Source organism: Paracoccidioides brasiliensis, assembly GCF_000150735.1.
Source record: "Paracoccidioides brasiliensis Pb18 unplaced genomic scaffold supercont2.4, whole genome shotgun sequence".
Classification (NCBI taxonomy): Eukaryota; Fungi; Ascomycota; class Eurotiomycetes; order Onygenales; family Ajellomycetaceae; genus Paracoccidioides; species Paracoccidioides brasiliensis.
In genome coordinates this window covers 884,142-899,764 of record NW_011371361.1, presented here as the reverse complement: position 1 = coordinate 899,764, position 15,623 = coordinate 884,142, and the positions used below count along the sequence as shown (strand labels likewise).

General features: G+C 47.2%; 5 protein-coding genes and 1 non-coding gene across 6 annotated transcripts in view; 2 read left to right on the top strand and 4 right to left on the bottom strand.

Moving 5' to 3' along the window:
• PADG_11664 (uncharacterized protein) overlaps positions 1-4,865 on the top strand; it is a gene marked incomplete at both ends in the record, with an annotated part of 7,825 nt that extends 2,960 nt beyond the window's left edge. The window contains 6 exons of the mRNA XM_010761592.1: positions 82-611; positions 1,867-2,201; positions 2,364-2,589; positions 2,697-2,942; positions 3,010-4,411; positions 4,516-4,865. Coding sequence (XP_010759894.1) covers positions 82-611; positions 1,867-2,201; positions 2,364-2,589; positions 2,697-2,942; positions 3,010-4,411; positions 4,516-4,865 — 3,089 coding nt within the window. The remainder of the gene's footprint in view (positions 1-81; positions 612-1,866; positions 2,202-2,363; positions 2,590-2,696; positions 2,943-3,009; positions 4,412-4,515) is intronic.
• A 585-nt stretch (positions 4,866-5,450) lies between these two features.
• Positions 5,451-7,183, bottom strand: PADG_03793 (dolichyl-diphosphooligosaccharide--protein glycotransferase subunit OST1; the record flags this gene model as incomplete). Its single annotated transcript, XM_010761303.1, has 3 exons — positions 5,451-5,576; positions 5,700-6,720; positions 6,816-7,183. The coding sequence occupies 3 exons, from the start codon at positions 7,181-7,183 to the stop codon at positions 5,451-5,453; spliced, it is 1,515 nt and encodes a 504-aa protein (XP_010759605.1).
• A 385-nt stretch (positions 7,184-7,568) lies between these two features.
• On the top strand, positions 7,569-10,465 carry PADG_03792 (uncharacterized protein; the record flags this gene model as incomplete). Its single annotated transcript, XM_010760880.1, has 7 exons — positions 7,569-7,767; positions 7,829-8,037; positions 8,106-8,205; positions 8,265-8,306; positions 8,366-8,596; positions 8,728-9,028; positions 9,097-10,465. The coding sequence occupies 7 exons, from the start codon at positions 7,569-7,571 to the stop codon at positions 10,463-10,465; spliced, it is 2,451 nt and encodes an 816-aa protein (XP_010759182.1).
• A 229-nt stretch (positions 10,466-10,694) lies between these two features.
• On the bottom strand, positions 10,695-10,952 carry PADG_11663 (uncharacterized protein; the record flags this gene model as incomplete). Its single annotated transcript, XM_010761591.1, has 2 exons — positions 10,695-10,768; positions 10,874-10,952. The coding sequence occupies 2 exons, from the start codon at positions 10,950-10,952 to the stop codon at positions 10,695-10,697; spliced, it is 153 nt and encodes a 50-aa protein (XP_010759893.1).
• Positions 10,953-12,213: 1,261 nt separating this feature from the next.
• Positions 12,214-12,301, bottom strand: PADG_11662. Its single transcript has one exon. It is a non-coding gene; the product is annotated as a tRNA-Lys (tRNA).
• Positions 12,302-13,489: 1,188 nt separating this feature from the next.
• PADG_03791 (protein-arginine N5-methyltransferase) lies at positions 13,490-14,761 on the bottom strand (the record flags this gene model as incomplete). The annotated part of the gene is made up of 1 exon (XM_010761302.1): positions 13,490-14,761. One exon carries the CDS (start codon positions 14,759-14,761, stop codon positions 13,490-13,492), a length of 1,272 nt encoding a protein of 423 aa, XP_010759604.1.
• Positions 14,762-15,623: the final 862 nt, after the last annotated feature.

Sequence of the window (15,623 nt, the reverse complement as noted above, 5' to 3'; positions counted from 1 at the left end):
AAAAAAAAAAAAAAAAAAAAAAACAAAAGAGAAACAAAACAAACCTCCCCCACTAATCCCAATCTCTAAAACACGGAACAGCCCATCGAATTCCTAACAGCCTACATAACATACGCAAAACAAACATAAACCCAACCCTAACCCGGGAAGCCAGCACAGCCCTCGTAAACGCCTACGTCGCCATGCGCAAACTCGGCGACGACATCCGGTCCGCTGACAGACGCATAACAGCCACAACCCGGCAGCTCGAATCCATGATCCGCCTCGCAGAAGCACACGCGCGCATGCGCCTATCCAGCGAAGTCCACGCCAGCGACGTCGAGGAAGCTGTTCGCCTGATCCGATCCGCGCTCAAGCAGGCAGCCACGGATGCGCGGACGGGGCTGATTGATATGAGCCTGTTGACGGAGGGGACAAGTGCGAGTGAGAGGAGGCTCCGGGAGGATTTGAAGAGGGAGGTGCTGAGGGTTGTGGAGGAGTTGGGTGGGGGGAGCGGGGGAGTGGGGGTGAGGTGGTCGGAGGTATTGAGGAGAGTGGGGGAGGGGAGTAGTATGGAGGTTGATGGGATGGCGTTTGCGGGGGCGGTGAAGGGGTTGGAGGGCGAGGGGAAGGTTACGGTTGTTGGGGAGGGGGCGAGGAGGAGTATTAGGCGGGTTGGGGGGGTTGTTTAGGTGTTTTTATTTATTTGTTCATTTATTTTCCCCCGAAGAGCTGTTGATTGCAGAGAAGCTATTTGGGAATTTGTGTTCGGGATATGATGGAGATTCAATTATGTGCATTGGATTGTTTATGATATGTCAAGGTGTGGGAGTTCAAGTTTTAGGGATGTCAATGGTGATACTGATAGAGTTTCTATCTCCTTGCTGCAGACCTACAGGAATAATGTTGAGGCTAATGGCATTTAACTACGGAAGTAGCTGCTCGGTAAGTAACTATTACTAACTAAATAGTTGACTAGTTATTAAGTAGGACTAATGATGTCATCCCGCAAGAGAGACAACTAAACCCCTTCCAGCCTAACGCAATGATCCTGCATCGATTTAGCCTATCACGTGGTGTGGCAGATCCTTTTGATTGGCCAATGGTTCCCAGCGGCGATCGAGCTGCCGGCCGGCTAGTCACGTGATGGATTAGTCACAGGATTTGATTGGCGAGGCATCTGCAGAGCTTGTTAGGCAACGTCAGATTATGTTGTGATTTCCCGGGTTCCCCCTGTATATTTATTATTTTTGCCCTATCTTTTGTATATTTGTCATATCTCTGTGTATATCGGTGTGTGTCTGTGTATGTGTGTGTGTATGTGTGTGTGTGTGTGTGTGTGTGTATAGGTGTATGTGTCTATCTGCGGAGTATTATAATAATAATAATAATAATAATAATAATAATAATAATAATAATAATAATAATAATAATAATACTTTCTTGGCGATTTACGTCTGTCTGTTCCCGGGTGAAGGAGCTTCTGCCCCAGCTATCCCCAGCGATCCCAGCGTCCCCAACGGCAGCACCACCAACGCCTGCCCAACCGCTGCCCACACCTGCTGAGCAGATATTACTAAATCACATCACCCCCTCCTCTCCTTCGTTTCCCCCCTTCCCCTCCTCTCCTCCCTTCCCTCCCCAATAAACCTCCTTCCAGACAGTGCGTGCTTCCTCCTCTTCGCCTCCACCTTCCACCTTCCACCTTCCACCTTCCACCTTCCACCTTCTACCTTCCACCCTCCACCCTCTCCCCGCCCTCCCATTCCGCCCCTCCCCTCCCCTCCCCAATCCCATTGCCCTTCCAAGGCTGTCCGCCGTGACAATGAGGTAAGCCCGCTCCTCGCCAATTGCAACCTCCCGTTCTGCCCACCCATATTAAGTCAGCTAACAAACCGCGCCCCCCGCGGCGTCCCTTCTGCTCTCAACCACAGATTCGGCCACCAACTGCGCTCCTCCCTCATAAAGGAATACTACTGGCACTACATAGCCTACGACGACCTCAAAGCCGCCCTCAAAACCCCCTTCGAGACCCTCCCGACCCCGGAAAATCCAAAGCCTAAACGCAGGCCATGGACGGAGGAGGACGAAAGGCGCTTCGTCTCCCTGCTCGAGAGCGAGCTGGATAAAGTGTTCACCTTCCAGAAGTTGAAGAGCGATGAGATTGTCACGCGGATCATGCAGAGTGAGAAGGAGGTTTATGCGGTGGTGGCTACGTTGGGGTCTGTGGCTGCTGCGGCTGCTGCGGCTGCCGTTGTTGGGAGTGGTGCGGGTGCGGGTGCGGGTGCTGGCACGGGAGTGGCCTGCAGAGATCTGCAGCTGAATAACGGGCAAGGTTCTGCTGGTTCTGGGACTGGCAGTGCTGGAACTGGAACTGGTGCTAGAGCTGGTGCTGGTGCTGGTGCTGGTGCTGGTGCTGGTGCTGGTGCTGGTGCTGGTGCTGGTGCTGGTGCTGGTGCTGCTGGAGGTGGTAACACTGAGCGACCAACTGATGAGGATTTTCAATTGCTCGAAGAGGATCTCAGCGATATTATTGCCGATGTGCATGATTTGGCAAAGTATGTCCAGCTGAATTATACAGGGTTTCAGAAGATTATCAAGAAACATGATGTGAGTTTGTAGTATCTCTCCTTTTCCCTCTCTTTCTTTTCCTCTCTGTTTCTCCTATCAACGTTTCGATGCGGGAATCGCTGGGTGAATTGACAAAATCTTGGTAGAAACAAACACAATGGCACCTCAAACCTGTATTTGCAGCACGATTAAATGCGAAGCCCTTCTTTAAGGACAATTACGATGCGTTCGTAGTCAAGCTATCCAAACTCTATGATCTGGTCAGGAACAAAGGCCACCCTGTCAGCGGGGACAGTTCTGCGGGCGGTTCGCAGCAGAATTTCGTGCGCGAGACGACCAAGTACTGGGTGCACCCGGATAACATTACAGAATTGAAACTTATTATACTGAAGGTTTGTTTTGCCTTGTGCTTTTCTGACAACGCCCGTTTTCAGCGGTTGTCTAACACGTTTCCATTAGCATCTCCCTGTTTTGGTTTTTAATCCTAGAAAAGAGTTTGATGAACAAGACGCTGCCATTTCATCCATATATTACGACAACCCCCAGACTTGGGAGCTGTATACAGGACGACTCAAAAAGACTGAAGGTGCAGAAGCTATTCGATTGCGATGGTACGGTGGGATGGAGAACGACCAGATTTTTGTGGAGAGGAAGACCCACCGAGAGGACTGGACGGGGGAGAAGTCCGTAAAAGCTAGATTCCCAATTAAAGAGAAATATGTCAACGCGTTCATGTCCGGGCGAATGACCGTTGAAAAGGTTTTTGAGAAGGCTAGGAAGGATGGGAAGAAAAGTGAGCAGCAAATAGCTGATTGGGAACAGCTTGCGAGGGAGATACAATATCGTGTCATCACGCGAAAACTGGAGCCGGTTACGAGGACTTTTTATCACAGAACTGCATTTCAGCTTCCTGGAGATGCTCGAGTACGCATATCGTTGGATACGGAGCTGACTATGATTCGAGAGGACAATCTGGATGGTCGCAGGCGGTCTGGCGATAACTGGCGGCGAATGGATATCGGGATCGACTATCCCTTTCGCCAATTACCAGCAGAAGATGTCGAGAGATTCGCCTATGCGGTTTTGGAAGTGAAACTACAAACGCAGGCGGGACAGGAGCCTCCAAAATGGATTAGGGAGTTGACAGCGAGCCACCTGGTTGAGGCTGTCCCCAAATTCAGCAAATTCATTCATGGAACCGCAAATCTATTCCCGGATTACATCAACCTTCTCCCCTTCTGGATGCCACAAATGGACGTGGATATACGCAAGCCGGTCACGCGCGGTTTCGGAATCGAACGACCAACCCAAACCAGCCAGACGACAAGTGAGGGCCCGCTTGACGATGACGAGTCCGATGACGAAGCAGATAATGAAACCCCAGAGCACGATCAACAAAACCTAGAGCCCTTGACTAACGGAATTCGTCAAAACGGCCACCTTCCCCATCACGACGACAACTACAACAACGACAACGACAACGCCAGGATAAACCATTACGACCCTTCCCAGGATCCCAGCATCCCTGAAGCCACTGGAAATGCCCTCGACATCGAAGAACGCATCGCTACCCAACAAAGAATGATAGGAGGCGACGACTACCCAATATACGACTCCGAAGACGAATCGAACGACCAAGACGACCTCGAGGAGGCCAGGAGAGTTGGCGGCCTGCACTACAAGGTTAAGTTGGCGAAACACTACACGCGTGCAGCGGGGCGGTCAGCTTTGAATGCGTTGAAGTCTGTTGCGCCCATGCCAAGGCCTGCAGCTATTCCGAATGACGGTGGGACCGGGAGGGGGAGGATAATTCCGGCGGACCAGGCGCAGATTAAATGTTTTAAGGCACCGAAGGGGAAACGTGAGTGCTTCCTTCTCTTTTCTTCGTATATAACTTCCCACGTACCCGCTTCAACATGCAAAAATCCCCACCCACACAAATGACCAACTGACAAAAAACAATAGGAATCCACGTCCCCGTCCGCGTCGAGCCAAAAGTCTACTTCGCCGCCGAACGCACATTTCTCTCCTGGCTCGAATTCTCCATCATCCTCGGCTCCATCGCGGCCGCCCTGCTAAACTTCAGCACCGACACAGTCACCCTAGCCAGCTCGTGGGCCTTCACAATTCTGGCGTGTTTGTCACTTGTGTATAGCTTTTTGCTGTATATGTGGCGCGTTGATATTATTCGGAAGAGGAGGGATGTTAGGCGTGTTTATCATGAGAAGTGGGGGCCGACAGTGCTTTGTGTTGGGTTGTTTGTGGCTGTTTGTGTGAATTTTGGGTTGAGGGCTCGGGAGGGGTGGGCCGAGTAAGTGAGTGTGGTGGGCTTGCGGAGGAGGGTGGAGGGGTTGGGTGGAGGAAGAGATGTACGTATATATGTGGTTTCTTATTTTATTCTTATCAGTTTCAGAAAAAAAGGTTTTCTGATTTCATGGTCTCTTTTGGTTTTTCCTTGTCCTTTCCTTTCTTTTTTTTTTCTTTTTCTTTTTTCCTTTTTTCTTTCCCCCCCCCCTTTTTATTGACCTGTAAATCATATCATAATGCATCTTTGTACCAGTGCTTGTACCTAATGAAGTTGAAGATATTTGAGCAAACAATATTTGTGAAATAGGAAATGCATAAAATGACTATATGTAGACAGCAAAAATGAGTTTTATAGTTAGTTGACATCTTCTGGAGACCATAAAGCAGTTGGTTGTGTTAAGAGAGCTAGTTAGCTACTGAGTGAGGTTTAATACTCAGATGGTTCAAAAAGTGAACAAGAGTATTTAGGAGCTGGTCTGACTCTGACATATTTTAAATTTGAACTCTAAATATATAGTCAACAAAATTGACATGAAAAGTGTTAAAAAAAAAAAAAAAAAGAGGAACATAAACAGTTGCCACCCACCACTCTTCTACCGCTTTTTAATGCTAATATCTAAATTACCCAGCAGCCACACTGTTACAAATACACTGAACAGCCCTGTCGCAATCACCAGTGGCTTGCGCAAAATCACAAGCTTGGGGTACTTGTATGTCACCTATCGAAGAGAACGAGGCATGGTTAGCAGTCATTCTTTTCCACGGGGGTTCATCAAAAAGGATAGAAATGAGTGCATGAAAAAGATCAAGTCAACGCAGGAAAGGAAATCAAAAGTGCATACAATAATATGTCCTTCCCTCGCCTCATCCGCCACATTCGTCGCCCGCAGCGTCAACACCGTCCTCCCCACCGAATCCATAAACGTCCTCAGCAACCCAACCTCCGACTCAACCGCATACGGCATCCCAACCCCGTCAACAAGCTCATACTTGACGTCCCTTGCGCCCTCAGGAAGAATCACACGCAGCTTGACCTTCTCATACTGCACGCCCTCGGGTGTCTTCGGGCCCTCGAGGAAGGGCACCTTAAGCACATACGACTCCCCACCCACTCTGCGCAGGAAGCGGAACAAGTCATTATTCCAACCGATGCGGAAACTGTATTTCCACCCGCCAAAGACGGGGTAGCGCAGCTTCAGCTCCAGAAGGGCCTCGCGCTTGTTCAAGCCTGGCCGAAAATGGCTGGTCGAGACATTCCCGATGTCGTCGATGAAATATGCATCGACGGAGCCTGGGCGCAGAGGCACTCGTAGCTCGTCCATGGAGGAGCTTGGGAGTTTTTGATAGGATTGCATCGCCCAGGAGACACGGGAGAAATGGCCGGAGAGCGGGGCGCCGTTGTTGCGGAGCCACAGACGCTCTTCTGTTGCGAGGTTGCCGCCCCAGTGTGAGACTTCGATGTCCCGTTCCAGGAGGGTACAGGTTATGATTGGCTTGGTGAAATCATAGCGGACGGTTATAAGGGAACCGGTGGTGCCGGGGGTGACTTTGGAGGTCTTGTAAGGTCCATAGGTGTAAATGCTGCCTTGCAGTTCGGGGTCCGCGCCGGTCTTCAAGCCGGTGGTTTGCGTGTAATCTGGTACGTTGGTGCTTGGGAATTTGATTTTGGTTTTTTGGTTTTCTGTTGTGTAGACGGAGGGGACGTAGGCGGGGAAAGTGTAGGTGAGATATTGATTGCTCTCTTGCTCGATAGATGCTGGGAGGGGTACGAGGGCATGGAGGATGTAGTATGATATACTCAAGGTTATTTGCTTAGAGGATTTCAGTGTATGTGGGAAACGGACAATGAAGTATTGGATCGGACTATAAGGTGGTTCGTTAGAATGCAGTTCTTAAATAAACGGTCGTATGTAGATGTCATAAATAGAACACAACAAGGGTGCTAATTAGAGACGAACCTCGAGGGCAACAACTCCATAGCCTCCACCTCAAACTTGCCCTTCGCTAGCGCATTCTTATCTCGAACCTCCAGTCCTCCGACCTTACCAATTATATCTGTCGCAAAAGGGAGGTAATACAGGTTCTGCGGTCCTTTATCGGTGTTCTCTACCACAACATTGACGGTTTCCCGAACATAGCCCTTTTCAAGGTTTATATTTCTGAGCAGGTTGATATTCTTAAAAACCTTGGGAGGGCTGAAATTTTTGGGCAATACCAGTCGTGTTGAAGCATATGTGGTCGTATCATTAGAGGCAGCGCCGTATGCGCTTGTGATAGAGATAGTTAACAAGCCGCAGAGCAAAGCTGCAGCTGAGAAAGGCCACATTGCGGCAGAGCTTGCTACCAGACCAAACACACAGCCCCGGACGCTGTAGATATCCCTGAGTGAGAGCCTGCTCAACAAGAACCTAGATATTGGGATTGCAGCAGATGATTGATGATGTCGGTTGGGAGAAGGGGATGGGTTTCTGTGTTCGTCTTGCAGCTGCTACGGCGGGCCAAGCGGCCACAAGCGCAGCCAGCGTTTAGGTAGTTATCGATCTCTGGGATATCCAAACAACATCGACATTTATATAGTCATGTTGAATACGGGCTAAAGACATAGCATACAGTGCGAACACTTTAGTTGGATAGGAAGAAAGTTCTCGGAAGAGGCAATCTGGGCTATTTCAATTCATGGAGTCAACAGGATACTCTAAGGCTGCTTCACGATGCCAGCGCCATGGACTGCGGCTCGCATTGGGAGAAATTCGCGGTTAAGACTCCCAACACAAGTAAGATATAGGTCGTATCACGGGAGGAGACAATTGGAGGAGGCGAGAAAGATTCTGAAAGTTTCAGAAGAGGTACAGGACGCTGTCGCTTCGTCGAAACCTGTTGTCGCATTGGAAACTACCATTTATACTCATGGTACGTCAACCGCTGAAGCCCCTGATATGCTGCAGGTGGCCCCAGCTAAATCAACAATTAGGATTCCCATACCCGGAGAATGTTGCTCTTGCATCCCGTCTGGAATCAATCGTGCGGCGTTGGGGTGCTGTTCCCGCTACTATAGGCGTCCTTAATGGCGTTGCACGGGTGGGAATGGCACCAGAGGATCTTGCCGAGCTTGCCTCTTCATCACCAAATCAAGAAGTGTTGAAAGTCTCCCGCAGAGATCTGGGATATATCTGTGGCCTGGTGAGTTTTTCTTCTCAAAAAGGTAACATTGCTCCAGTATGCCACAACGCATACTAACCAATGGTTAGGGAATGGCTGGAAAGAGAATGAATGGTGGCACTACAATTGCCGGAACTGCAGTGCTAGCCCATCTTGCAGGAATTAAAGTTTTTGCGACTGGTGGCCTTGGTGCGTTGAGAAGTATTGCTAGGCGTTTTTTGTGACAATCTCTAACATCTACCTATCAGGTGGTGTACATCGAGGGGGAGAGAGCACAATGGATATATCAGGTGAGGCATTAAATTACTGTTGATTGCTCAAGACCTCCTCAATACTAAGACATATATAGCCGACCTGACTGAACTTGGGCGAACTCCTATTGCACTCATCAGCTCAGGCTGCAAGAGTTTCTTGGATATCCGTCGAACGCTTGAGTATCTTGAGACCGAAGGAGTTCTAGTTGGAACTTTTGCAGATGGGCGTGTGGGTAGCGTGGATTTTCCCGCATTTTACACTCGAGATAGCGGAATAAAGACGCCAAAGGTTATACACGATGAAGTGGAAGCTGCTGCTATCATATGTAAGTTCCGTCGTTGCACATAAATTCACTTTACGACCTTATGATGTTTCCCACTTTGTTCCATGGTATTACGGCATTCAAGAGAGGGAGAAATGTGACGTATCAATAACTTCCTAGCTAACAACACACAGATGCACAATCGCGTTTGAACATGTCCTCCGGTATGGTTTTTGCAAATCCAGTGCCAGAAAAGTTTTCATTCCCGAAACAAGAGGTCGATCATATAATTGAACAAGCCCTGGAATCCTCTCAGCTTGAAGGAATATATGGCAGTGATAACACTCCTTTTATCTTGTCCAAGATTAAAGAGTTGAGTGGCGGAAAAAGTGTAGCAGCAAACACGGCATTAGTTGAATACAATGTCGAACGTGGGACCAAAGTTGCAGTGGAGCTTGCAAAATTGGAGGCGGGACGTTCTGCTGAAAGAAATCGGTGAGCCGGCTTTGTGGTTACTGCGATTGGAAAAGCTGGCTGATTTGTGTATATATTATGCTATATAGGCATATGCCAGGATATTTAGGGACATCTCCGCGATCGCCAGGGTCCCCTACAACTGGAAATACTATCAGAGAACGATCCATTTTCACAACGGTTGACACCAAGCCAGCCCGAGGCGTTGCGGATAAAACCAACGTATTAGTTGCCGGCTCGCTTGCTATAGACCTTGCTTGCGATTATACCCCCTTATCAAAGACTGGCGGCGATACTCCTGCTCTTCATACGTCCAATCCGTCAGTGATTAGCCAGAGTCTCGGAGGAGTGGGACACAACGTAGCGCTAGCGGCAAGCTACGTTGGCAGCCCAGTTCTCCTTTGCAGTATCGTCGCAGACGATCTCAGCGGTCGGGCCGCGCTCGCTGCTATTGAAAAGTCGAGAGCCAACATACATTCTCAGGGCATCCAGATACTAAGTTCAACCTCCGGCGTCAGGACAGCTCAATATGTCTCCATCAATGACGCAAAGAGAGATCTCATGCTTGCAATGGCAGACATGAGCATCATGGAAACACCCGAAAAAACCCTTAATTTTGGCAGCTTCTGGGACCCTCTCGTCCAGCGCGCTAGACCGAAATGGGTTGTAGTTGATGCAAATTGGAGTCCTGATGTCCTCTCAAAGTGGATTTCACTGGCTAAGTCCCATGGTGCGAAAACCGCCTTTGAACCGGTGTCTACCGCAAAATCAGCCCGTCTTTTCACAAAATCACAATCAACCTTGAAACCAGTCATCCAGCCTTCATCCACAATCCCAAATCATACCATTGACCTTGCAACACCTAACCGCTACGAATTGGCAGCCATGTACACCGCAGCGCGAGACACCGGGCTTTTCGAAAGTGCCGAATGGTGGCGAGTCATCAACGCCCTAGAGATGCCCAGCAGTGGCTCACGAGATAGACTCATCGCCCTTACGAATTCTGAACTTGTAAATGAAGGGATACCGCAGCAAAGCATCCAGCTCCTACCATTCATCCCTTGTATCATCTCTAAATTAGGACCCCAAGGCGTCCTACTTACACAGCTCTTATCCCGAGGAGATGAGCGGCTTCGTTCTGCCGATTTCGCACAGTATATCCTGGGGCGGGCGTATGCAGATGATACCAATCCAGTTGGGGGTGTGTATATGCGTCTCTTCCCAGCGGCGGAGGTTCTGAGGGATACGGATGTGGTGAGTGTTAATGGCGCTGGGGATACGTTGCTTGGAGTGATTGTTGCGGGGCTTGCTAGACTTGAAGAGACAAATAATGGAGAACTAAAGAAGTTGGAGGATATCATTGCTGTTGCTCAGAAGGCTAGCGTGGAGACGTTGAAAAGTGCGAATGCTGTGAGTGACAAGATTTCAGACCTAGGGAAGTTGTTGCAGATTATCTAGACATGGTCAATATCTAGCTGAAGGATGAAATATAGAGTAGCTGAATCGTTTTGTATGTATCTATGTATGTACATAGAACCGATCTACTTTCAAAACTGCGAGAAGAGGACATCCAAGTCAGCATCATTTAGTCAATGCTCATGTACTTAAGAGCGCTCTTTTCACTTATCGTTGCGGGTTTGAGATATCCACTTAAGGATGTATGAGTAAGTTGCCAAGAGTTCCAAGCTCATTCTAAATGAGTGAGGGTTCCCGGGTTGAAGTATTTGGCGTAGAAACGGGAAATTTTGTCCTTACAGTATCCTACAAGAAAGAGACTGTCAGTCAAATGAGTTTAAAAACTAGCCCATGGCCCGACCAAAACAATAGTTCTCTCAGCTGACGAGGAAAAACATATTATCAACATACCACCCGTCATAGTCGGTACAAATTTCAGGTACGTCCTCATTCCATCGCCCCCCTCCACATCCTTGGAAAGATGTAGCATATTGACATGCCGTTCCCACACTGCCTCCATACCTCAATGTTGATATCGACATAATCAGGGCTATCTAGTTCCGCGAAGCGGGAATTTGCGTTCATTTACGTGTAGCAAATGGTTCCCCTGCCTAATTGTTGCGTACTGGTAAGGTGGATCCCATAAAGTGGTGAGGGGAGGTTGTCCGTTCTATTTTGGAATTCGAGTAGGGTAGTATGCCACCACCGCGCAGAGTTTGGGAACTGGCTTTGTGCATGCTTCTAGGGCCAAAGCGGCAGCTTCATCATATGCTAAAGAGGAATTATATTTTGTCACTTATCACAATCATATCCAAAATTCAAACTTCTAACAGGTTTTTGGTTGAAGATATAAAACAAAACAGAACATTATGTCAAGCATGAGTCTCATGTCCCAGCAATGGCATATGTGTCCACGAGTTCTAATGGCTCCTCCAACGCCTGTAGTTGATGGTTGTATTCCCGCTGCATGCCATTATACGGCAGATATGCGACTTTATAACCATCATCTTTGAAATTTTGAATCGTATGCTGTTCAAAGTCTCGAGTATCGGCCGTAATGACAACACGACCGTGGCTTGACTCTCCAAGAAAAATGTTTTTCGCTCAACAACACTATGCAAAGAAGTGCATCGTATGGGGTTCAATTGCCCTTTGATGCTGTTCGCCCGCTGTCGGATGCCGTCAACACGTAGTCGCCGCCTCATTACAGCAGATCAAGTAATAGTGTGCAAGAGTATATAAATAGAGACGGATCGGTCCGGTTTGCTCTCTAATCTTAGCTACACAGATGTAATGATGTGCATTGGGCGGGTGTCCAGGACTCCAGTTACTGATGTGGGCAGACACATCATGGAGCGATCTCTAAAGATCCTTGGATGAATAATATAATGTTTAGTCGTTTACTCCATCTCTTAGGCGGAGGCTAAAGGCAAACAATTGACATTAAACTGGTGAGTCATATTTGCAGCAGAAGTTTGTCGCTTCGAGGTTCTTTACTCTGACATCCCAATAGCCATGCTGAATTCTCTCTCAAACCAGCAAACCGGAAGTCTGAGGAAATAGAATTCTAGAGCTGGTCTCTAACAGTCAGTTTGAATATGGAAACAAACTTGAGAAAGATCAAAGAAGGTATATTCCATCAAGGATGTTTGTTCAATGTCGCCGCAAGGAAATTGTATTCTCTCGATGGATAAAAAAAATATCATATGAACAAAAGAAGGAAGAGAAGATAAGATTGGAGAAAAAATGGAAGCCGAACGCGGGGGTCGAACCCGCAACCTTGCGGTCACACGAAGTGATCCTAAGAGCCGCACGCTCTACCGATTGAGCTAGCCCGGCTGGCTCGTTGAAATCAGAATCACTGACAAGCAATATCAACGGCAGTGTCTATAAGGGCTGCACGAACTTTATTACCTTAATTCAACTTCAACTCTCTTTATCCACTACTGAACTTCATCGTATTAGTTTGCAAATATCTCCTTCTAGGAGACATGAAAGTGGGGATTCCAACTTATCAACTTCAGTATTTATCTGCTTTGAATTTTTCAACTGGGGACTTGGAGATTTCAAGAGTGAAACGGTAGTTATAAATCTCAAGTCGACATGGGCTCGAATGAATGAATTCACTGGAATTACCAATCCCCTCCTCTTTTGATTACTTTTCGATTTTCCAAGATTGGAAGTTTTACATCTAAGGGATAGTTAATTAGTTATAGCTATCACAATGCTTATTTAACAAGTGACCAGGTACAATTGGTGAGACTTAGTAACACTTCTGAGCGCCCTGTTTTGATGAATTGGGCTTTCTTGCATTCCCACTCCGGTTTCATATATTCACATGCTTTGGGATTGGAGTTTCATCTTACATTAGTTACTTGCTCAAGGGCTGGATATTTCTGGGCTAGTGGTAGTTCGATGACCCTTGAATAGTGTGTCATATGGGTTTTCAATTGCAACCCTAGACAAACGATACCTTTTTTCGAACCTTTTGCCTGAGAAAATGAACACGGCATAAACACTTTTATTATGATACTCGAGTCAATTTATCATTGTGGTGGAATTGAGAACCAAGTTCTTTTAATTCCTGCTCGTTTTGAGAATGCCTATGTCCATCGTCTATTCGAATATACTCAACGCAAATATTACTATCATGCTTTATCTACACTCTCTTAGCCCAGACCGGAATTGGTAATGCTCTTCACTAAAGAATAAGGGCGTACATACTGACAAAATTAGAGTAAATGAAGAAGCTTGATGTTGTTTCGGATTGGGAGGATTTGTTGGCTGTGGCTTTGATTTTAAGGGACGAAGTTGTACATGAATATGCAGATATCCATAGTTAAGGTACAGCAGGATAATGTTTGGGTACTTCTGTTCTTTAAATTGCGTTTTTCATGGGAGTCGCGATGGCAGCTCTCGGCATCGTTTCCCTCTCATACCTTCATTCCATGTTCACAGACGTTATTTAGCTTCCCAACCGAACCATTCGTAAATATTGCAGAGTGTTAGATATTGCGACTATCAGACCTAGTCCAGGTACCTGCATGTCGGCAATCTGTAATTATCCACCACCCAATATTTTCTTCGTACACCGTCCCATTCCTTGTCAAGTTGCGGGACTCTTATTTCCTCCCAATCAACATCAAAGCCAGCTTCAAGTAGGTCCATTTCCACAACTTTCTGATAGACGTCGTAGCTTATTTGCCGGTCTGCCCCCATTCCATTAAAGAATCCCCATTTCCCTTCTGGTTCAAGAAGGCCAATAACTTGCTCCGAGAAGAATTCCCGGAAGTCGGAATAGGATTCTGCAAAAGTGTCGTAATAAATTGCATCGAAGGTTTCTCCTTCATTTATGAGCCTCGGGAGGATGTCCTGCCATCTGCCCTCGTGAATTGTAACTCCGGGTTTTTCGTGCCAACCTTTGCCTTTCATATCTGCAATGACATCAGGGTGGGCTTCAATGATGTGATGGGTAATTGGTTGCTGAGCTTGGAAGAGACTGTCGATGATTCCCATGCCGTGGCCAATGTTTAGAACACGCAACTCGGGTCTAGGAAGAAGTGCTTTCGCAGATTTAGCCATGATATCTGTTTCCCAGGCCATCATTATACCGTTTTTATCTTCATCGAGTAATCGATCGTGTCGAAATGTTAAGTTGGATTGGAGGTAGTGAGAGCTGCTGACATCTGGCTCTGCTTCGTCTGCCATGTCTTGACCGGTGCTAGCATTTGACTCCGGTACGGTTTGTGGTTTGTCAATCTGTGCTTCTTTTTCCTCCGATACACCAGCACCTCCCGCCTCTTCGTCGTCGGCATCATCCAAAAGCACTTCATAGCCATAAAGTCGATTAAGCAACATCTCGGCGCGTACGCCCGCATCAACCATTAAATTATAAAGCTCGTTGAGTCCTAGCCTCCTAGCCAGGCAGCCAGGGGTTTCGCTCTTAGAATCCAAGTCATTCCATATAGCTCCTTCTTGCAATAAGAACTTCACAACGTCGCTTGCTCGGTCAATCAGTCTAGCATCTGGTACCGTACTAGAATCACCATTTGTAGTCCCATTGGGAACTTGGTGGCTGTCTGCTGATTCCTCCGTATCCATTTCACAAGCAGCAATTGCAGCGTGAAGAGGAGTATACCCAGTTTCAGGATCTTTGACATTCACTGGGTTTTCTGCCTTTTCATATTCGCGGATTAGTTGGCGCAGACGAGGAATATCATGCTGCGATGAAGCGAGAAGGATTTCCTGTGCGTCAGTGTCCACTCTTATAGGCCCCAGTGGATCATTCAAATCCTCCATGACTGAATAGGGATATGTCTTTTTCCTTCACCCTCAGTCTCCTGTCACTTTAACCTGTCCCCGTTCGTTGATCTTATATTTGCTTAATCCTCGTTTCATTTCAGGCAGGGCATGTTGTATGTTGAACAAGACTTTGATTCTTTGGGATTCTCCTTTTATATATATCAGTTATATGGGAACATAGACTATATATTCTCATCTTGTAGATTTTGTTTATGATCATATTCAATTCCCCCTGCCAAGTCAATATCACATGACCAATTTCGTGCTTATATAAGTATACCCTTCAAAATGATTTTAGTTATTACCCTTTTTGGCCTAGCGGCGCTGATATATCTAACATCGATATCAAGAACTGCAACGTCGCAGGTGATCTGAAAGTGCATACATTATGCCTCGAACCTCTCACTGGACTTATGAGTAATTTAGTTTATATTTCAGATTGACGCTTGTCCCTGATTTCTTCAGTTGAGCGGAGAACTGGCGCTAGTGGCTGCTCTTCAGACACTTGCTCGCCAACTTGAAACTGACCTGGAACTGGCAGATTGTGAAGCGCATTGTCTCTCACCATTTTGCCATTCGGATCTCAGATCCTGCTAACACAACCATGGCAAAAAGGGGAAATTGACGCATTGATTTATGCCCCCGGTCCCGTCAACTGTCATAGGATGTCCAAAGCAGAACATGGAAATAATATGAGCACTCCTTATTCCCGTCTAGGAACCCGCTCGACAGATACCAGGAGAGGGAGACCCTATGCATTCCTAGTCTCAAGCGATAACCAGCAAAGCTTGAGGGCGAATGATTGATTCACGCCAGTTCTCGGTATCCGAACCCTATAGGTATGCCTACCGAAACCGGA